Source organism: Zootermopsis nevadensis, unplaced genomic scaffold, assembly GCF_977971745.1.
Source record: "Zootermopsis nevadensis isolate Lab colony 2312 unplaced genomic scaffold, Znev_1.0 Znev_ptg000008l, whole genome shotgun sequence".
NCBI lineage: Eukaryota > Metazoa > Arthropoda > Insecta > Blattodea > Termopsidae > Zootermopsis > Zootermopsis nevadensis.
In genome coordinates this window covers 10,459,467-10,482,287 of record NW_028259140.1, presented here as the reverse complement: position 1 = coordinate 10,482,287, position 22,821 = coordinate 10,459,467, and the positions used below count along the sequence as shown (strand labels likewise).

Sequence of the window (22,821 nt, the reverse complement as noted above, 5' to 3'; positions counted from 1 at the left end):
AAAGAACTAAAACATCAGACGTACTTAACAAATAAAGAAAGCGAAGGGAGACCTATATTGATAAACGCAGGAAAACGTATTTAACAAGAACACAAGAACAAAAAATCAGACGAAGATTTGAAAGGGTGGGGTTGGACGTAGATAGTTGACTGGCCAAGAACTGTTGACCTCTGAACAGCGACAAAAAGAACTAAAACATCGGAACTATTTAACAAATAAAGAAAAACTAAGGAAGACATACATTGATAAACGTAGAAAAACTTATTCACCAAGAGTAGAAGAGAAAAAACGAAGATATGTATGGATTGGGTTAGACGTAAAAAGTTGGCTGACCAAGATCAGTTGGCCTGTGAACAGCGAGGTAAAGGACTAAAACATCAGAACTATTTAACAAATGAAGGAAAGCGAAGTAAGACTTACATTGATGAAAGTAGAAAAACGTATTCAACAAAAACAGAAGGGGAAAAAAATCAGACGAAAATTTGCAGGCGTGGGGCTGGACGCAGAAAGCTGACTGACCAAGAACAGTTGGCCTCTGAACAGCGACATAAAGAAGTAAAAAATCAGATTAGAGAAAGTGCTCCGAATAAGACACTAAATTAACACCCCGAAGGGGGATAGTTTAGTGTCTTACTCAAGAATTTAAAACGCAACCAACCCCCCAGAGGGGGGGGGGGGGTTCGCCAAGTGTTTAAACCCCCCATTCAGGGGGTTAGTTTAGTTTCTTACTCAGGGGTTAAAACACTTGAATGAGATACTAAACTAACCCCCCCGAAGGAGAGTTAGTTTTGCGTGTTACTTAAGATTTAAAAAAGCAATGGTCAATTGTTTTAACCCTCAATTCGTGGCGGTTAGTTTAGTTTCTTACACAAGGTTGGTGGCGTTTTACAAACTTGACCAACCCTCCCTAGGAGCTCCGAAAGGAGCGCCCTGCTATAGTATGAGAAAATAAGTGCCAAGTGCACCTGGAAATACATTTATGCTCAGAAGTAATTCCCTTTCATGTGCTATATCCGCTAAACCGGCTTGAAAGTTGCATTGCATACTTGCAATCTGTGATAGGAACGCACGCAAACAAGTAACAGTAATTACATCTTGATACAGTGTAAAAGAAGTAGGTTTTCTGTGATTTTGCTAGGATTTATTATGTTATAGATGGACAGTGTGTATTTTTAATGTGACCTATACTTTTTATGTAAAAGAAGTTGTACTTTGAGGTTATGTCCGACAGTTTTAACGCTGGCAGAACCTGTACGTAAAGTCCTGATCCTGCGTGTCGTAGAGAATAAAACGTGTGATGTAATTCTGAAATAAAAAATTATATCAGTATTTGTTTCTAAAATATAGAAAGTCGTGATATTGCATGCCCCAGAACATTGTAGGTAGCATTACAAGAACATATGTACTGTCTGCTTGTTCGTTCTAAATACCACATACGGATCTCAAGAACGTGACGAACTGTGTTTCTCAGAATTCACAGTTGCATATTATAAGAGTTATTTAATAAAATTATTTCATTTAAAATAAGTAATTACTTTTTAATAAGGTGTCATTTTTTATTTCCGTTGTAAAACTACAAGTTCGGTAACGTTGGTGCTGCAAGTTTCGTATATGAAAAAAGTCTATACGAGACATAGTACTAGATGCAGAACTTGAAGAAATATTTGAAATGTTATATATTGCTGGTAATATAGAATACATTTTAGTATTGACTTCATGTTCTGTACTGCTTGGGCACCAGTATCCTCTCAAATAATGGGTCTTATTGTAGAATACAGTTTGCGTTTCAACACCATACTATGTTCCAGGACAGTTTCTGATCTCTCAGTTCTTATTAAAGCTTTGTTTGTCTTGGCTTGGATAGATATGGTCGATTGGCCTAGTACTTTTCAAAATATGTTATACCTTTTTGATAATAGTAACACTCATCTGATTTATTAAACCCCTTTACTATTAGTAAAAAAAATTATGTCATTGTTGTGCTTTAGCCAGTAATCACCATATTGGGTGCATTTAGACTCATGTATAAATGTTTTATATTCATACATTTAAATACAATGTTCTTACTTCTAAAATTACTATGTATAAGACCATGTCTGCCCTGTGTTGTGGTCAGCGCAAACAGCATCAGTATATTGACTAACAGCTAAGAAAAATTGATGCTGCAACACACCACACTTCATGGAACTGTCCATCCATTCATCTTGCTTTGCATTGCAGAACTTAAAAAAAATCTTAACAGTGAAGAGGTTAATGATTCATCCTGTATCTCATTTGTCTATGTGTTATTTTATCTTGTATCAGAGGAGTGAATTTTCATATTATTTTTTGGAGATTATTTTCCCAGCAGTTGTAAGATAACCTCAATTTTCAAATTATTTATAACAATTATAAATGTTTGTATATTCTCCAGTAGTGTTTTCTTATCTCCGTGCAAACTTGAGGACATGACTAATTTTGTGTCAAAATGTTTCTGTTAAGAGTAAGCTGATCAGACAGCTGTAGAATCCTTTACCCGCATCTGGGCGCACTGGGACCATCTTCCCAGGCTAGCTAGGCACACCATCCACAGAATGAGGGAGGATAAAAGAGATTGGAAATTTTGTGTAAGAGTGGATACTCATCTGCAGGAGTCAGTGTTTGTGGTGGGAAGTTGCCCTGACCTAGGGAACTGGAGCAATGTTAGTGCTGTGCAGCTTACCAATGAAATTGCACCAAACAGTGAATGGTAAGGTCACTCTTTGATGAAGTTCTGATCCTATAATAAATCTGGAAAGATGTTTGGCATAGTTCTTGTATCATGGTGTAGGCTCCTTCTTTAAAATCTCATCTTAAATTTGGTAGGAGTGAATATACATGAGAAATACACATATTTGGCATTACATATTATAATATTTGTCACAGTATTTTTGTTACATTTATCTCTAACATATCTGCATATATTATACATTCTTAGTGTATGATTATCAGGTCCCTAATTTTGGATATTACTGTGAAACAGCTATCTAAATGTACACTGAAATGTTGTGGTGCAGGGAAGGCGTATGGTCAGTGGTTATCAGTATTCCAAGAGATTGTGAGGTCAAGTTCCGTTACTTTGTGGGCATAGCGTTTGAACCAGATGGAGAGAAATTATCTTCAAGACAGGTGATTGTCCGACGTTGGGAAACCAACTTAAATCCTCGCCTTATACATAAGGAAGGTATGTGTCTGCTCTTACCTTACACTTTTGTTTGTATTGTATGTAAATATATTACAGGAGAACATCCCTGGTGTTTCAGTTGATTCAAATATTCATCAAGATGTGGAACCAGACATTTTTGGTCTGTACGACAGTGGCAAGATGATAGATCGAGGCTGGCTTACTACAGAAACAGTGGTTCAGTTCAAGCTGTTTGAGAATCCTATACAGTTATGGAAGCGCAAATATGAAGGAAGAAAGGTTAAGTATACACAATTTGAGGGTATTGTGCTTGATTGGCACATCAACAATATGGGTGATTAACAGGAGAGTGAATTCTTATGTCTGTTTAGTTTGACAAATGTGCATTATTAGTGTTCATACACCAAAATGTAACTATTTGTGTCCCTGTGTAGAATAGTGTCTGCATTAAGCTCTCCTGGCTTGACATTCAGCCTACTATTTTATGTTGTTAGAACAAATGTCTTCAGTTATACAAAATTTTGATACACCCTTATAGCATTATGCCCTGCCCTCAGTTTTAATTCATATTAATCTTATGTACCTCTCAAATTGGGTTATGTTTCTTACATAATCAATAATGATTGTTTTCATTTAAAATTACTATTTCTTCCAAGAATTTGTCACTTGCATGTCCTCTGTGTTCCTTTCATTAATTAATTCGGTCTATCTTTTCATGATATTTTACATATCAGAGTCCATTCTCAAAAGAAACTATACATCTTAACTGGCAATTTGAGAGTCATAATGCAGTTTGTTAGTTTTTAAGTTGGGGGTGATTTTGAGACAGACTCCTTAAATCCTTTATTTTTCATAAATATCTTACTATAGTTTTAGCCATGTCTTTATATTTTTTAGGTTCATATAAAGCTTACACCTCTGGTGCTGTCAAAGAGAAAGACATTGGTACAGGATATGTCAGTGGCAGACATCTTTGATGAGAGTATGGATACTCAGGATGTTGCAGAGGAGCAAGACAGATGGCCAATTGCAGAGATTGCTGTGAGTAATTTGTGGGCAGTCTGAGATTAACTTATCATCTAAAGTTTGTGCTTTTAACCTTTGGTTTATTCTCTGTCATTAATTTCTTAGATCTGCAGATTGTCACAGTAATTTCTGACAGAGAATAGTGCATTTAGTAATATTGCTATCTTATAATTGAATGGTTATATCTGAAAAGGGTCATGCGGTGATGGAGACAAATTCAGTGCATTCCACATTGGAACAGTTCTTTTTGGACTGTGCACGCTTCTTCCACTTTATTCATCTCAGCTCAATAGAATAATATCCTGTAGAAATGATTGAATTTCCACACACTGACAAGAAAAATCTAACAATTTTCCATATTTATTGCTTTGTTGCTGTTTTTATTATTTACAGTCATTTATTAATTTTTAATGTTTTACTGATTTGTCCTCAACATTTAGGTGATGAATGAGAATGAATGGGAATTCCATCTGCAGGAGCAGTTTGGACGAGCTTACAACCCTGATGACTGTATAATCTTCAGTGTGACCATGCATTTTTCTGAATCTGTGGTGAGTATGAGCCTCATGTAGGGTTGACACATATTTGTAATCCACCTTTCAGTGGTAACTGTCTTTGTCCCGATAAAGATACAGGGCATACAGTACAAACACCATTTATCAGAGTATTTGCTACTTTAGTGATTTTGTGTTATTGGATGTATTTAGTTATGTTATATGTATTTATTGCTTAGCACTGTTGAAAAGTTTCAGGTTATTGTTTTGTGCCTTTACGCGGCACAGTACAATAGCAGTTACGATACTGCTGTCATGTTGGTGTCATTCGTGATACAAATTGTAAACTTCATTTAATAAGATAGCATTTATCAGTTATAATTATAACAATAATTATAATTATTACCTTCTTCTTCTTCTTGTAGGTGATTGTCATGGATGTACTGTCCTGGGTATGATTATCTTATTTATTGTTAAGAATATAAAGGAATTGTTTGGAATATATGAACTCATACTTTTAGCTTAGCTATGTTAAATGCCGATGTGTGTTATAGGTTATGTTCTGTATATATTTCTGTAATATGAGGTTAGTTGTATGCTGGTTGGAAAGTTATAAAAGTAAATTACCCAACCCCTGGTCAGTTTGCGTGCAGAAGGGTTGTGTGATTGCATTACTGTGTGTAGGGCTTTTCAAACACACACAAACTTCTAACTCTAAGCTTCCATTTGTAATTTTCAGAGGCAAGTAAAATGGTAAGTGTGCTTCTGCATTTTCTCTGCTGCGTGGTGATGTGAAATGGGGAGGAGAGAGCTGAAGAAGACCATGCTATGCTTGAGTCGTGACAGATTGCAGCAGCTTTCAGCATGATTTGTTTCCTCAATTACTTTCCCCTTCTCGATTTTTGTGTTGGGTTTTTGTACACTGTGCCTCTTCATGTTTACATGCTTATAATCTCATTACTCCTAATTCACTGGAATACTGAGACACATCTTTATGGTGTATATATATAGGATGTGTTATATATAATTCAGGAGTTTTAGAATACTCTTGTATATGATAAATAAAAATGTAGGGAAAATAGAGCATTTATTAGAGGAGTATTCCTGAAGTTCAAGATGAAGTTTTTCTCCATTTAATATTGTATTTTAGGAGTGTTATGTCTTGTAAATCCTCTGTTAATACTTATACAAATTTATTAACCATAACTACCATATAGGGATTTCCATCCCCAGACCTGCTATAAAAATGTGAAATTTTGATTGACCAAGTATTGTATTTACTTGATTTGAAAAAATGTCCAAGGTTTTTTGGTACAATATTAAATTTGCAGCATGCTAATGTTATGCAGATTTTTAGGGCAAGTAGTTATTGCTGTAATGGGGCGAATCTTTCGACAAAATGTGAGATGTGATTAAATTATTAGTAAGCCAATAAGTTCAAATCTTATTAATATCAGAACTAGTAACAAAATTATGTGGTTTACTAGATAAATTAGGCCTTTAATTATGTATTGTAGAGAGTCATATTAATAATATATTGTCTTGACGCAGTAAAAAATCAGACACATTTTTATTCCTTATAAACATCGTCACAAATGTTTAGTAATTGTGATTAATTAAAGGAACTCACCTTGCAACTTCTACAAGTATCCAGTGTCTTTGTTGTGCTTGGATGCATTGCTGCAGTCTCTGCAGGGAATACTTCTGTAATCTGATGTAGTTGAGTTGAAGTCAAGATAAAGAATAATAAGGAAACGTCTGATGTCAGGAAAATTAAATAAATCGTGTTCTTATGCACCAGTTTATACAAGGTCAAAATATCAGTATTTCAAAATGCCATGATTATTGGACTTTATTTTATTAAGAGGAAATTTAAGGGACTCCCTAGCCAGATTGGTTGAGGGGGAGAGGTCAGACTAAGACAGGTACCCTGGTCCTCCAAGTTGGGGGTTGGTTGCAAGGCTAACAACCTTGCACCGTAAAAAGGAAGATGTTTCGAAACCTCAGTCAAAGCCTCGGACAGACGGACCTAACAGAGGACCGTTTGGAAGAGGAGAATTGAGGAGGCCATGGACCGAACACGGACCAGAGAGCCATAGAAGAAGATATCACATGCCTGTAATGTTTATGAAATAAATGTTTATATTTTCATACCCATATTGAAGTCCCTGGACAGCAAAGTTCAAACTTTCACACTGGAGTAAAAACAATATGACTGGTGATAGGGTAAAGGAGTGTGCTGTGATATGAATGAGGTCAGTTTATTCCGAGCATTCAGTCAGTACCTGTTGCCGTGATGGGGATTTTATTTGAGGAAACACAACTTAAGAGCAGTAGTCCTAAAATGCCCAGAATATCAGAGTTAAGTTCAAATGTAAAAGAGGAGAGTAAACGCATAGCAGGGTAAAGAATGGCATTGTGTTGGTGTTTGTCTACAATGACCATCTTGAGTCATCTTCCTCCTATACTGTCTGCATGAAGGTATTTTTGCCTGATTGTTCATTTGTAGGTGGTGGTAGGTAGTTTCTGTACTATTGTCCTTCCTGGAGGAGTTGCTGTTAATTCTTAGCTTCCAAAATTGCATTACTTCTGACATGCCATGTCTGATATACACTGTACAAACAAAACACAATAAGGTATTCAGTTGTTATGTAGACCTCTAAATATGTTGTTATTTTCTGGCTTGATTCTGGATTTATTTCGTATATTCTGGTATGTCAGTGCTCAGTCTCGCTGTCTGTGCTCATATCCTGCAATGTGTCCCTTATCATCAGGTTTTCCAGCTAAAATTTTGTATGAGTTATCATCTCATGCATGCTAAATGTCCTGTCCGTCTTGTGTTCCTTTTCCTTGATCTGCTCACCGTAATAAGGTTTAGTAAAGAGTACAAATTATGATGTTTCTCAATGTGTAATTTTATTCATCCTGTTATTTTATCTTTCTTACCTCAAAATATTCTCTTTAATAACTTGTTCTTGTAAGACTTGAGGTTCTCACAGTGGTGAGTATGAAGATTTCTGTCTTCTGGGTTGTTGCGCTGTGTAGTCTGGTCGACATTAACCAACGTTTCAGAGGTCATACTACCTCCGTCATCGGGGCGATGAATACAACCCAGAAGACGGAAATCTTCAACTTGTTCTTGAACACTCTCAGTCACTGTTGATTATATGTCATACCCTTGTACCATAAAACAACAGGTAAATTTCTTAAGCTATGTGGTCAGAGCTACTGACACCATTGCTGTATGCACCACAAATAAAAAAAGTGTAAAATTGTGTGTACTCTTGGTTTTATTAATATACTGTAGTGATTGTTACAGCATAAAAAGTGTTTGGTAAATTTGCTTGAATACTCACTTGTTTGTACATTGGCAGCTCTCATGCAGATTTTCGAGTTTGTGCCAGGTTTCATATTGGCTGTAGTTGATGTGACCCAACTTACACATGTTTTATTCTTCTCCGAGCTCTTGTCTTTGCTCTCCATTTCTGTAATGAGGCTACTGCTCTGTCAATTTCATGTTCAGTTGTCAAGGCTTCGTGGGTATGGTCAAGCTCGTATTGTGTTAAAGAGGATCAGTGGAATCTTGGAGATATTACTTCAGGATAAAGCATCAGCTTAGCTCTTTGTAACAACATCAACTTTGGTGTTCATTTCCATCTGAAGTTCCTCTTGCCATCTTCCCTTGGGCCCAGAGTTGCTTATTCCAAGTCTTGTATAAATATCAACAAAAAACTGGTGAGCTATAGTTGTCTTATTGATGAATTAGATGCACTGTAAAAAGATTAAGTTACATCATGGCAATTCTTTTAGGTGCGGATATATTTAAAATGTGGTTGTTTCAGATTCATTTTTGCCGTGAACTCTTCATCTGGTTAGTTCGCTGCTGGATGTTTGTATGGGACAAGACTTGAGTGAGAAATTTGGTTTGTTTGTTGTAGGCATACATGGTGGATTACTATGTATATAGTTCACGAGCAGTGGAGAATGACCCTCCGTGCCACATTGGGTCCAGTTATATCTTGCCCAGCATGATGACTTCCAGTGAGGGACAGGCTATTGTTCCTATCACCAGCAGCAGTCATCGTCCTATTGGTCAACTGCGATGTGAGTGTTACATCTTCCTTTCTTTCATTTTATATATACAGTCAAACTTCGGTTCACAAACTTAATTCGTTCCTGAAGGTCGTTCGTAAACCGAAATGTTCATAAACCGAAACTATTTTCCCCATAGGAATTAATGTAAAATGGATTAATCCGTTCCTGGATCCCAGATGATTGCTTATTTAAAATTTTACAACAGTACTTTGTGCACAAGTTCTTAACACAGAATCAATGGAAACCATTAAGTCTATCACAAAAAAGATAAACACAACACTAAGCAGATCAAATATAGACAAAAACTTAATTTAGTTTTACCGTACCTGTATGGAGGAGAGTTGACGGCGTGAAATGTTAGTGTTTGGAAGGGGATTCTTTTTCTTTTTTCTGTCTCTTGGCACCACTCGACTCTGCATCAGACTCACCGGGCCTCTGTCTCACTAAAAGTTGTCCAGTGTGATTTGTTTTTGTCTACGTTTTAAAATGTTTCTAAAGTGACACATGGCATTATCATTGAAAATGTTTTATGCTGCGGCTTGCTACTGCTTTATCGGGGTGATATCGTTCCACGAAACTTTGCACCTCACCAAATTTTGCACAAATTTAACGGATCAAAGAAATAGCAAGATCAGAGACAGGAACACCATTTTCATGTTTGGCTATGATTTCTTTCTTAACATCTAACATGATATTGGTATTTTTTCTTTTCACTTTGCTGCAAAGATTGTCTTTCTTTGGCCCCATGCTGGATCATTCTTCTACGAATACTGCCGACGCTGATACTCCCAGCTTATTGCTCCACGATGTTGACGGCTTGCGTGTTCGTAACTCGAGACAGTACGTCATCCGAGACGCTTTGTGTTTGGAAAATTTGTTTGTAAACTGAATTGTTCGTGAACCGAGGTTTGACTGTGTTTGGTCTTTACAAAATAAGATATGAATATAACTTTACATATCCAGTCATATCATGTTTAATAGTGTATTGAGTGACATTATTTGCAGATATTAACCCTTCAGGCTGGTATTGAAATATCTAAGCTAATAATCTGACAGTATTTGGCAGTAAATGACCTATTGGTAAGAAATTTGCGACATGCAAATTATAAATGTTTTCCCACATCCAATCACTCTGCAGTCTTGGAAATTCTAATAGTAAATATCACTCTAAATCAGTGGTCCCCCAACCTTTTTGTGCCTATGGGCACGTTTGAGAGTTTATGAGATCGTGGTGGGCACCAACCAATTAACAAAGCCAAAATTTTCTTTTCTCTGGACAAATAAGATATGGACACCAAATAATACACAAAACAACACGACGTTTAATGATACAAGAAACCGTGCAATCAAAAATACGTAGTTTTATAAGTACAATTATTATTACTCAAGTGGGAAGTTAGTGTGATGTTTGGCACTGTATTTCATCGGCCAGTTTTTCAAATTTGGGAGTGTAGGATGATGTTGCTGCTCACAAACAATTGTCAAGATGTGCTTTGATTTTATAATGTTCATGGTTGAACGGCCTTCATTATTCAGTATAACCTCTTTCTGTAACAACACGGACACCCAAAAAGAGCCTTGGCGGGTGCCATGGTGCCCGCGGGCACCACGTTGGGGACCACTGCTCTAAATCATCTGCATCGCTGTCAATATTTGCTTCATTTTTGTCACTGTCTGATGGATTTTCAACTGCAAGGTTCTTTTCATCTTAATCACTATCTGATTCACTCCCACTGTCACAAATTATAATATTTCTGTGAACAGGATCCTGTAAATCATCTATTTTTTTATAAATTCAGACTGTGCTAAAATACACCATGTTGCTTATTGGTTGATACAATGTCGATGTCAAAAAATACAAAGGAAATAACTTGGTTGCATTCATATGTATTAATGAATAGATGGAAGAAATAGGAAATACAATGTTTCAGGGTCTTGTGGTCCAAATAGTATGACAAAAATCTGACAGATTGTGCAGCAGTGATGATTTGCCTTGCTGCCTGCAAGCGGCAAGTACGTACTTAGAATACTGCTGATAAAGGAAGCTTCTAGCTGTGATTGTGTTCTTGGGCTAATGGCTTGAAGGGTTAAATTTCTATTGTGGGGTCATAAATAAGAGTGCAGTAAACTTTGTTTGCAGTTGACTACTTGGTGGTGCACCCCATCAGTGGATATGAGTGTGATATGAGTGTGTCGTATAGCCGCATATGGAAGAAGACATGGCATGGGCTGGATGTTGGACATCGTGGTCTTGGAACATCGTTTAAGCTTGAAGTTTCAGAGTAAGTACTGGTAACTTTCATCTCCAGTGAAATTATATTAATCTGTAGAAGGATAAGAAATGTGAAGAAAAAATCAGTGTGGTTGGTATGTTCTAGTTTTTGTCCACACGCTCAAGTCTGTCATCCTACATGTTTGAATCCAAAATGACATTCCAATTTCTTCCTCTCTTATTTAATCTACGCAGTTGTCTCTTTGTGCTTATATTAAATTCTGGTACTCTTTTAGGAATTCTTTGGTTTCTATAATTTGAATTTTTCCCAACCATATACATTATTACTCCAAGACATAAAAGATCACTGTTAATATTTGTCTCATTAGAATTGCATGTAGAAATAGTGTCTGTATAACTCCCATTAGTTTATTCATACACACCATGTAATACATCAGAGCATCTTAGAATTGTGCTAAGAATGCAAAGGATTATTGAGCACTTTATGTGCGCAGAGTTCTTTCTTGTTTTTATTCTTACATTAAGTGGAATAGTTTCTTTATACTTATGTTCATATTCAGTTTATACTAACTTTGGGATTCTTACGTTGTTAGCCATTCTTTCCATATTTGAATCAGTCCTGAAGTTGAAGATGGCTGTCTTCTGGGTTTTTCTGCCATGTAGTCAGTAGAAGTTTACTGACGTATCAGAAGCAGCAAACATTGTAAAATGTCAGTTAACTTCTGCCAGACTACACAGCGCAATAACCCAGAAGACAGCCATTTTTATACTCACATCCATGAGAACCTGAAATCTAACTTAGTCGTGAAGTTGCTGGATATCCAGATTATTTATCATCTTCTACATTGTATCCTCATTCTTGAAATATTAAAAAGAACTGTGCGTTGCATCTTCTTAAATATTTTGTGGAATTTTTAAAATGTCTGTGACATTTTGCACCAGTTTAACTAAAAATGTAATGTTTACTTCCTTTAGAAATCGTCTGTTATTTAATAAATGAACATCAATAAAAGACTTAATGATACCATATACAAAACAAAATCCAGTTATTATGGAATGTGCTACTTCAGTCTCGTTACTTTATTTCCAGACCTTATATATCATACAACACTATGTTTGTATGTTGAAGGTGTGCTGATGTCCGTGAAAATACTATAGCATCACTGAAGGATGCAGGATCAGCAGGGGCTGATCTTGTGGAATTTGATGTTCAGCTATCGAAGGACCTGGTACCAGTCTTGTATCACGACTTTCATGTGTGCATTGCGATGAAACGCAAAAAGCAGTTGGCAGAACATGACATGCTGGAGTTACCAGTGAAAGATCTTACATTGGAACAATTACAGCATCTAAAGGTATTGCATCACTTAATCCTATTTTACTTCTTGTTTGCTATGAATTTGTAGGTAAAATTTGAACAATAATAGCTTATTAGTACCTTCATTGTAATAGTTATCTGCATTTTATAGAATGTTACATTTTGAATGTTTTGGGAGTTTTTAAGTCATTGTGTGAGACTATTTTGTTACCATATATTAGATAAATTTAATTTTTAGTGATTCAGGTTTGATGAGAAATGCTTATGAAATTTTATGCACAAATCCAGAAGGGTACAGAACTCTCAGAAGACATACACATGACTGATGAATAATCAAACACGGCAGTACGGTGCCAAAACATGTTGAAAATCTAGTCCACACAGATTTAATGGAAAAAAAAGTCATGCACAGAATTGTTCACAAATTAACTTCACAGCAGATAATCTGCACGTGGATAATTAGAGTTTACTGTATCTGATTTGCTGGTAATGGACAAATATTTAATTTTTGTGAATAATGATAAAAGTTGCTTATATAACATGCTGCTGTATACAGCCATCAGAGGGCCCTGCTTTTATGCTATGTAGATTTTTAGAAATGTGTTTTGTGTGTTTTTATTTTGATCGCTCTTTATAAGGCAGCTAGCCAGAATGTCACAGAGTGCTTTATGTGGAGTACCTGCCTTCTCCTTTAGGATTAGGAAAGTATACTCTTTCTTGCTCTTAAATTATTTTATATTTATAAATGTTTATAAAAATAGGACTCATGTGAATTCAATGTTTAGATTAAAATTAGTCTGCCAGCTGTTTACTAACATTTTTTTCTGATTGATAACACTTGGAGCAGTGTGATATTAGCTGTTGAAGTTGCTGGGTTTTTGTTTTGCTTTGGTATTAATATTATCTTCATTAGCATGCCAAGTGCTTGAGGTGATGTACAGTACAATTATTAATTCCTGCAGGGCATTTCAGCCAATGGTGAGTTGAGCAAAGTTCTGCATTTTTGCGACTCTGACTCTGCGACGGTGTTGTGTTGTGGGGTAAGCAGTGGATGTAGCATGATTTTGCATAGACACTGCTCTGAAATATATCATCCTTTTCTGTATTTGATCTTAAGACATTTGCAGGCAGGACTAAGAAGTTTTTATGTTTTAATGTTTGTGTTTTGTCTTTCCGGAGATTTGTTTTCAAAAAGATTTGTGTGGGATAAAAGTTTATAGTTCATTTATGTGAAAACTTCTTATGTCTTTGTTTTCTCTTCACTAATATGACCTGTTATCGGTTCATGATCAATACATGAACCAGAGTATTTTAGAACATGGAGTTTTAGCTTATTAAGTCTGTATTCTGTTGTACAGATTTCTCCTGTTAAATCACTGCACTGTAGAGCAGTGGTCCCCAACACGGTGCCCGCGGGCACCATGGCACCCGCCAAGGCTTTTTTTGGGTGCCCGCGTTGTTACAGAAAGAGGTTATACTGAATAATGAAGGCCGTTCAACCATGAACATTATAAAATCAAAGCACAGATCTCAACTTACTGATGCCCATCTTGACGATTGTTTGCGAGCAGCAACATCATCCTACACTCCCAAATTTAAAAAACTGGCCGATGGAATGCAGTGCCAAACATCACACTAACTTCCCACTTGAGTAATAATAATTGTACTTATAAAACTACGTATTTTTGATTGCGTGGTTTCTTTTATTATTAAATGTCGTGTTGTTTTGTGTATTATTTGGTGTCCATATCTTATAGAGAAAAGAAAATTTGGCTTTGTTAATTGGTTGGTGCCTGCCACGATCTCATAAACTCTCAAATGTGCTCGTAGGCACAAAAAGTTTGGAGACCACTGCTGTAGGGAGCCCATTTTGCTTTAGTAAGTTGCTTTTGTTATTCAGCATGCATTAGGTGTTTATTCCACCATCAGAATAGCCACATGCTACATAATCTCAGATAAGTATGGAAATTTTTATAACTTGCCCACGTTGAAGACCTAAATATGTATAGGTACAATGATAATATTAATATGGATCTTCAGGAAATGAGCATGAGGTATAGACTAGATAAATCTTTAAGTATAGCGTCCTGTGGTGGGCTGTTGTCAGCATAGTAATAGACCTTCAGGTTTTATAAAAGGCAGGAGTTTCTTTAGCCGAGTGACTGTTAACTTTTCAAGAAGGACTCTGTTCCATGAAGTTGGTTACATATCAGTGTATGGAACTGCTATTAGTTCTGAGGACACTGCAAATTTTATAAAGTAGAAGTAAATTAAAAGATATTTCACTTTTGAGTTATTTATTAACACAAGCAGTATTTCTCTTTGCCTGCTATTGTGTGAATAATTAAATCAATAGAATGGGTGGATGAAAAGTGTGTACAAAATCTGGTCAGAGATCCTCAAAGAAAGTCGCTACTTATGAGATAAAAAAGGTGAAATTGTTCATGGTGCTCATATGTAGGTTATGAGCTAGTCATTAATATTTGTGGGACTCTTGATTACTAAATGCTGTATCACTTGATATTAACTGATTGAAACAAGTGACCATTGTATCCTGTTGTGTATTATTTTCTGTAAGTGGTGAAATCTCTTTCTGTTTTGGTAATAAACATACTCAGTTACTTATGAGTTAGCCTTATGGCACACATTGCAAACCTAATTTGATTTTCACTGCTCATGACACATACTTACTGTTTGTTTATTCTTTCAAAAGCAGCTTAATAACGCATGGTAATGCATGTGTAAATGCAAGGGCGGGCCATGAATTTGGGTTTTTTTTTTTGTAAAAGCTTGAAGTCATGTCTGTTAATGAAATGTAGTTACTAGAAAGTAATTTCCTGATTGAGCACAATGATTACAGTGGTCTCAAGCACTTTTGATATCATACACTTCTTTTAGGTTATTGGTCTGTGGTGCACCTCTACCTTATGAAACTGATCCATACATTTGTCATAGTATGTTGAATGTTTAGTCAAGTAATGATACTGTACATTATATTATTTCATAATTTTTTTTTATGAAAATCAGGACAGAAATGATCCTCATTTTATAGCACATACAAATAGTTAAAAATTTAAATCCGTGGCATAACAGCTCCAGAGAGCTAAAGCCGACTAGCTTGACTGCTGGCCTCACGTTCACATGCCTAAGCAGAGGTGAACGATCATCCAACCAGATATAGGGTGACGTGTGGTCAGCACGACGAACCCCCAGCCATTGCTTTACACTTTGCAAAGTACATGCAGCCCATGGGCTGGACTTTGCATGGGCTTGCTGTTGTGCATTATTGATGTTGATTAAAATCAGTCCTGGAATTCTAAGATCTGCCTTCTTGTATTGACATCAGAATGCCCATCAGCCAGCATTTGGCAGAAAATGTTACTAATCTTGATTGCTATCACCAGGTATATCATTTGGCAGAAGGGAAAGACAAGAACCAGCGCTTCTTTGATGAAGAACTGGAGGAGCATCAACCATTCCCCACCCTTCATCAGGCATTGGACTCCCTTGACCCTCACGTGGGATTCAATATTGAGATTAAATGGACCATGCAGCTGAAGGTATATATATATATATATATATATATATATATATATATATATATTGTAACACGTTTTTAGCATATTATTTTTTGTTTGTTAGTAAAGACAGAAGTTACCATTTCTGGGTTGATTTCTGTAAAGAAAATGTTTGACAGTGATCCTTATCCTTTGAGAGACTTATTTCTATGATCTTACACAGAAACAGTTGCCATTATGTGATCATAAATGTTGCAGACTAGGTTTTTTAGTGTTATATCTTATTTTCAGGATGGTACATATGAGCTGAACCACCCATTTGACCTGAACATTTATCTGGATACCGTCCTTAAAGTGGTTCTCGATTCTGCAGGGAGCCGTAAGATCGTCTTCTCATGCTTTCATCCAGACATCTGCACCATGTTAGTTGTTAGCTGCGATCTTACTTTTATTTATTTGCATAAAGGAATGCATAACAGAATGAAGAAATAGTATGAGTAATGTTGCCAGATCTGCAACTGTCTCTCGTATACTCCCTCATGTAGCGCTTTGTGCTACCCAAATTGAAACTCAAATATAATGTGTATCAAGATTTGTATGCAGATATTTATAAAGAAGGTGTGCACTATGTTAGGATAAATAATATGTTTTTACCATTAAGGTAAAGGTAAGTTGTCCTTCCCTAAGTTCAACGCTGGATGCAGGAGAAAGGATCGATCACCTTCAGCCTCTTGCCACGTTACCCCTGCTACCTATTGAGTAGAAGGAAAAGTGGACCTCAGAGGCAGTTTGGATGCAGTGGCACAGGAAAAATGCACTGCTACTGGGAATCGAATCCCAGCATTCAAATATGTTTAACATTGGATTTTTTCTCTGCAGTACTTAATATCTCTATGAATATGTCTTGTCAACACTTTATTTGAATCTGGGGTAAATTAACATTGACATCAGTGTTGAGGTGCAGAATTACAAAGAACATATTCAGAACGTGTTAAGTTCATTTATATTTTTGTTAATTTGTGTTGAGAACTTGACGGTGGTGCATTGTTGCAGGCTTCGACTTAAGCAGAACAAGTATCCCGTCTTCTTCCTGACTCAAGGAGTGACAAAAAAATATCCTCCTTACAGGGACCCTCGGACACAAAGTATACCAATGGCTGTGAATTATGCTAATAGTGCTGGAATACTGGTTAGTGAAAGTTGTTGAATTCTTATTTATTTACATATTAATATATCTTTTCTGTAATTTATATGTTTATTTCTTTGTTGATGTTTGGTTGGTTTCTCATGCACCCAAGAATGGTCTTTGATGACCTTTCCTGGCCTCTGTCAACCCTAGGCAGGTCTATAATCCATTTCTGATGTGGGGCACCAATAAGGCAGATTCCTTTACCCCATTGATCATTCTGAAGATGATGACCAGCATATGGGATCTACTGTTTTATTCTGGGCTCTGAACCATGGTAGATGCCTTGTATACTTTAATTTATCACAGTATTATTATCTTTTGCTTCATTGTTGAGCAGAAAAGTCCACACAGATCTGACAGGGAATCAAACCCAGGATTATCCAAATGAGAGGCCAGTGTCTATCCTAAAATCACCAGGTCCCATATTTTTCTGTACTGGATTGTAGTAGGTTCTTAATTGCAGTAATGGTGTTACAAGAAGCTGGGAAATAAGAAGTGATCAACATATGAATATTTGGAAGATGTCTGTTGATTTCTGTATTGTTACGTCTTTCTTTCCATTGTATTTTCATTTACAATTGACATGCCTATTAGAGCCAAAGAAAACTTAGTTACATCATACCATATAAGTAGTTTTATCAGCCTTTATTGTTACCCCAAGTATATGAGAACATTACAAGTGCAGCAAAGTAGTGTAACTGACTTGGTTCTTTGTTTATGCTCACTTTAATTTTCCATTTAGTTGTGTTTCAGTGTTGCTTTAGTGATGAAAATGGCATCTCCATGAAATAACTACAAATAAAGCTCTGAACTCGTAAGTCATTTTTAACAGTTCTGTTGTGTTGAGTCATTATATTTATTTTTAGGGTATTAATGCTCATACAGAGGACATTCTGCGTGACTCGACCCAAGTGAAATTGGTGATGGATGCAGGACTTGTCCTCTTCTGTTGGGGCGATGATAATAACAGTCCTTCCACAATCAAGTACCTTAAACAGCTTGGCATTCACGGTGTTATTTATGACAAGTATGAAGTATAATTAACCCCTTACTTTACTTACTTTGACAAAGAAGTATAGAACTGAGTCACTATCAGTTTCTCAAGAAGGGCTGTGGTACATTTCATTAGTTAATAAAATATCAAAATTTCCCTCAGTATTCTTCTGCATTCTACTCACACTAAAACTTCTGTTTGCATGGGATTCTGTTCACTATTTTAGATTTGGTGACTGTTTGTGAAGTTTGCCACTTGGTAAAGAGGAAATATATGTTACCTGTTGGTATTTAGATCGGCCTCATTGCATGAAAATCTAAAGGATTATGTAAACCTTTATACTTTCACAGCACATGAATGTTATAAAAATTATTTAGTCATCTGCAACCAGAAATGGTTTGCTGACACCTTGTACCTTCAAGGCTTGAGCTTTCTTCAATATTTACAAAAGTTAAATATTATATTATACAACATCATGTTACATTTGTTTTCCTTGTTGTTATATATACAGTTATAATTTATTAAGGATGTAAAAAACAAACTGAATATTCTAAGAAAGTTTGTACAGTGAGTTGTCAATTAATTTTCATTTACAGAAAATTATTTATATAATATCAAATTAGGTGTATGTGGTATTTGTTTGTTTGTTGTTGTGTTATATATATATATATATAGTATGAGGTAGTGAGTATGAAGATGGCTGTCTTCTGGGTTGTAGCATTATGTAGTCTGGAGGATGATGATGATGGAGGTAGCAAGGACCTCAGAAATATCAGTAAACTTCTACCAGACTACATGTCACTACAATCCAGAAGATAGCCATCTTCCAAATATTTTTGGTTCCATTGATTATATTTATACCCATTTTATGTGCTCAAATGTTAAAAACCAGAGGAAAAAGAAACAAAGCTGAGTAAACATGACCTCTTCTTTTAATAAATAGGGTTCAGAAACTTGGGTTGACAGCATCCAGAACATTTAGAAATTAATTTTGCAAAATTAATCTGTACTAAAAAGAAACTGTGAATGTCGCAAAGTATGAACAATTTTGTGGTGGTCCTGCTACCTTATCTGTCTTTAATTTTATACACTTATGTATTATGATTGTTTTCCAATCAGGATTGACAAATATAGCTCCAAGGAAGTTAAGGAGAGTATATTTCTGGCTGAAGCGAGGGAGATGCAAAATCACCTGCTTAAAGCAGCAGAGGAAGTACAGGATCCTCCTCAGACACTTGTTTCTCCCATACCGGTGCTTCCAACTGAGGTAAGAATTACATCACTTGTAGAACATGGGTACCAAAGAGGTGAAACATCCCATGAAGCCAGCAATATAATATTTTCTTCGCTGTAATTTCTATTATGAGTTCAGTTATTCATTTTTGTAATGAGAATATAAGAGAATTTGGTCTGATATTTTTATATTTATTTTGCAGGCATTTGAATTTAATGATGTGGAAAATGCTCAAAAGAATCTGTCCAGTACCACATTAGCTTCATTATTGTCCTCATGACCTATCAGCTCACTTACTAATGCATTGCTTAATCGCACTCAGATTTCCACTGGGGGAGGAAATACAAAGGCAAGTTGATGTTGACGCGCGTTACCTGTTTCGCATTCAGAGTAAGATATTCTGTATAAAGCAAAATTAGGAACTTTTGAATTCAAGTTATAAGTATTCAAGCCAAATATATATAAAACAAGAAGTAAATACAAATTTACACACCGCTATTATAATGACGATCAGGATATATACGTAAAAAATACATATTTTGATTGCAATTTTTGGATAGTTTTGAGTCATTTGTATTGCGGAGGTATTATGTTTGAAAGTACTCACATCTGTTGTTTTAAATAATAAATTGCATAGTGTTGCCCTTTCAAATTTAATAAAATATATTGTACTTTACATTGTTTAATCATAAGGTATAGAAAATAACTGTGTTGATCACACGATTCCCAAATTAAAGACAGTCTTATATTTTTATATCAGCATATGTAAGACGACAGCTGTCAAACGTTTGTGCATAATGTGTGTTCATGCACTAACCATGCACCTGAATTCATCTTCCAGTAAGGAAATGGTTATTCTTACGAGATACGACACAGCTCGTTCACATATTTTTGTGTACTTGCTTATGTCTCTTAATTTTCTCTATCATGTCTAAACAGTGTCATTTCTGAAATATAAGCATTTTAACAAGTTCAGTCTCTAGACGCTGCGATAGATTAATTTTAATATATAGCATTTTGTTAAATGTCAGCCATAATCTTTTCAGCACTTTTGACTGTAAGTACAAAGTAGTGGTAAATTTTTAAGGTTATGTTAGGTTATATTGTAAGTTTAATGATATCATATATAAAATAGGGATTGCTAGCAATATGCATGCAGGCAGCAAGGTGACCAGAAGTGCTTTTGAGTGGCCACTAGAACTTATGTGTAAGTCGACAGCTCAGTAAGTGCTTATGTCTTATGGTTTCCTATATTTAGGTTAGGGTTGAAATATGGAAAAATGCTCACTTAGCACAGGCTTATTAATGGGCCTTTAATCATAAATAATTGTTTTTAAATTTGTGGTGGGGGGGGGGGGGTTAAAGCACATAGTGTCTGTTTTGAATTGAATTTTACTTTTGGTTCCCCCCCAAAAAATTGCAACTCTGATATTTTATATGAAAATAGTGCATCTATGGTTTATCCCTTGCATAGATGATAAACAGGAAGTTGACAGTTGTCAGTATTATGAAAGTAAAACATCCATTTCCTGTTTGCTATTGCATTATTTAAAATTGTTTGTCAAGTATATTGTTTGAATTTTCTGATGATGGTGTGACTTTAACATGGAATAGGAGTCTTAAAAATTATTTTGTATTATTTTATTATGGTGGACAGGGTCGTGAATGTTTTATTTCTGGTAAATATTTGTTGTGTTGTGACAGTATTCATGTAAGAATGACTTTACAATAAAAGTATATAATGTGATATTAGAAACTACTTGATTTACTTGAGTTGATTTAACTTTTATGTCTGTCATATGCCAAATCTAGTCTTTCCTCACCCTTTCCCAAAAAGAGTTATCTCATATCAAGAAAGTGTCCTCAAAGGAGACATGTTTTTTTGCCAAAAAAACGTTAAAAAATCTGCGTGTTATTAGCAGCAATGACGCACCTGTAAGAATGATTATGTCTAAATGTACTATTTACGCTGAAAATAGAAAATGCACTTATTTACTTTGTGGACAAAATTGTAGCAGCAGTGCCCTTGATAGAATGACAGTTGATATTGCTCTTGAAATAAAGCGTCAAGATGTCATGCATAAGAATAGTCAAATTAATAAGTTGCATTGTCAAGTTTCATGGGGCCTTTCAAGTTTGTTACAGGCTAAGCAACGATAAAGCGAGTGATTATGTGAGGTGATGGGGGAACAGCAGTAATTTAGCAATTATGATAACTAATCACTTCGCCATTCGTTTGGAGGAACATAAACGTTGTGAAACACCATAGTGAAAGCAGCTCATGTCTTTATCAGTGATATGAGGTCCGTAACGGCCATCGGAATTTGCGAAACATTTGCAGAAACTTTTGTCACTTTACCATAAAATAATAAATAAATGCAATAAAAATAACTTCATTTGAAATAAGAGATATTTCCGTACAATGTTCTGAAATATAATTTCAGTTATTACCAAAGACTCTAGCGCCAAAAATACTTCGTGCTGTTTTCTGTTTATAACAGTCACACAGATGTTCAGTGCTCAGTGATAATTCTGCTCATATTTTATTATTTATTTAGTGTTCTGTCTGACGACAGGTCCATATGAACAGGATCCTTCCATCCTTTTCTCGGACTGGGACCTGTTCATATACGTTCTTGGCAGATGATCCAGAAGTGGTTTGCCATTGCCTTCTTCTGTGTGTGAATGGAGTAATTGTTGGGATGCCACGGAGAAACCGGGAAGCTCAGTGTTGCCTAGACCACGGCCTTGCCCAACACAAGTTATAAATTCGGGCACCGCCGGGAATCGAACCCGAGACCCCAGGATTACAAGGCCAGCGTTCTAACCGCTAGACCAATGTGGCGCTAATTCTGCTCATACATAGTTTTTAATTCATAATTACTATGGACTCGGCTCATTGCGCCACTCGCTTGCTTCAGGAGTTTCTTGTTTAAATTCGGGGTTGTATGTGTCGTACGAAAACTGCAGGCGAACTACTTGGATCGTGAGAGACGGTTAACTCCGAGTTTGGGCTTTGTAACATTGAATGCGGAAGACAAGATGGAAATAGCATGGGAAAACTGTCTGAGCATGTATTGTGTAACGCAAAAAAAAATATATCCATTTTAATTTCGACACATTCATTGTCATTGAGACACAGCGACTTTTACACAACACCGTATTTTATAATAATTTCACATCCGTTCGCACAAGGAAGCGACTGGTTTATCTTTCCGTGTGTGTTATCATTTCGTGGTCTTCCGCTCGCTACCACGTGTGAATTGTAATGGACAACAAAGCTCGAAGTTATTTTGCGTCTACTGTAGAATCGCCATTAGTTTCCTAGAACTGAAATGTCACCCACACACCAAGTTGTTTGTCAACTGCAATTTGCCTTTGCTTATTTGATTTCACAAATTAAATTATATTACTTTGTGTATAACCATTCAACATTTCCACAAAAATCGTTAGTGCCCAGAACAGGAAACGACAATCAAAAGTCGTTTGCAGCCCTTTGCTATAATCGTTTCCTCCCCCGTGTGCATTTCAGGTATGCTAATGCGTTAAAGCAGCGT

The 22,821-nt window shown here is 36.0% G+C and overlaps 1 protein-coding gene across 3 annotated transcripts; it reads left to right on the top strand.

The window, feature by feature from the left end:
- Window positions 1-982: 982 nt before the first annotated feature.
- On the top strand, window positions 983-21,028 carry LOC110832935 (glycerophosphocholine phosphodiesterase GPCPD1). 3 transcript variants are annotated; one of them, XM_087345068.1, is made up of 16 exons: window positions 983-1,114; window positions 2,482-2,728; window positions 3,036-3,202; window positions 3,282-3,442; window positions 4,061-4,204; window positions 4,630-4,740; window positions 8,622-8,787; window positions 10,919-11,060; window positions 12,141-12,366; window positions 13,292-13,369; window positions 15,734-15,889; window positions 16,139-16,269; window positions 16,901-17,036; window positions 17,903-18,063; window positions 19,150-19,297; window positions 19,467-21,028. In XM_087345068.1, exons 2-16 carry the CDS (start codon window positions 2,574-2,576, stop codon window positions 19,542-19,544), a joined length of 2,160 nt encoding a protein of 719 aa, XP_087201194.1. In that variant the 5' UTR covers window positions 983-1,114; window positions 2,482-2,573; the 3' UTR covers window positions 19,545-21,028. The 3 variants fall into 3 exon arrangements, with proteins under 3 accessions (XP_087201194.1, XP_087201195.1, XP_087201196.1); XM_087345069.1 differs by lacking the exon at window positions 13,292-13,369; XM_087345070.1 differs by lacking the exons at window positions 13,292-13,369; window positions 15,734-15,889.
- The last annotated feature ends 1,793 nt before the right edge of the window (window positions 21,029-22,821 follow it).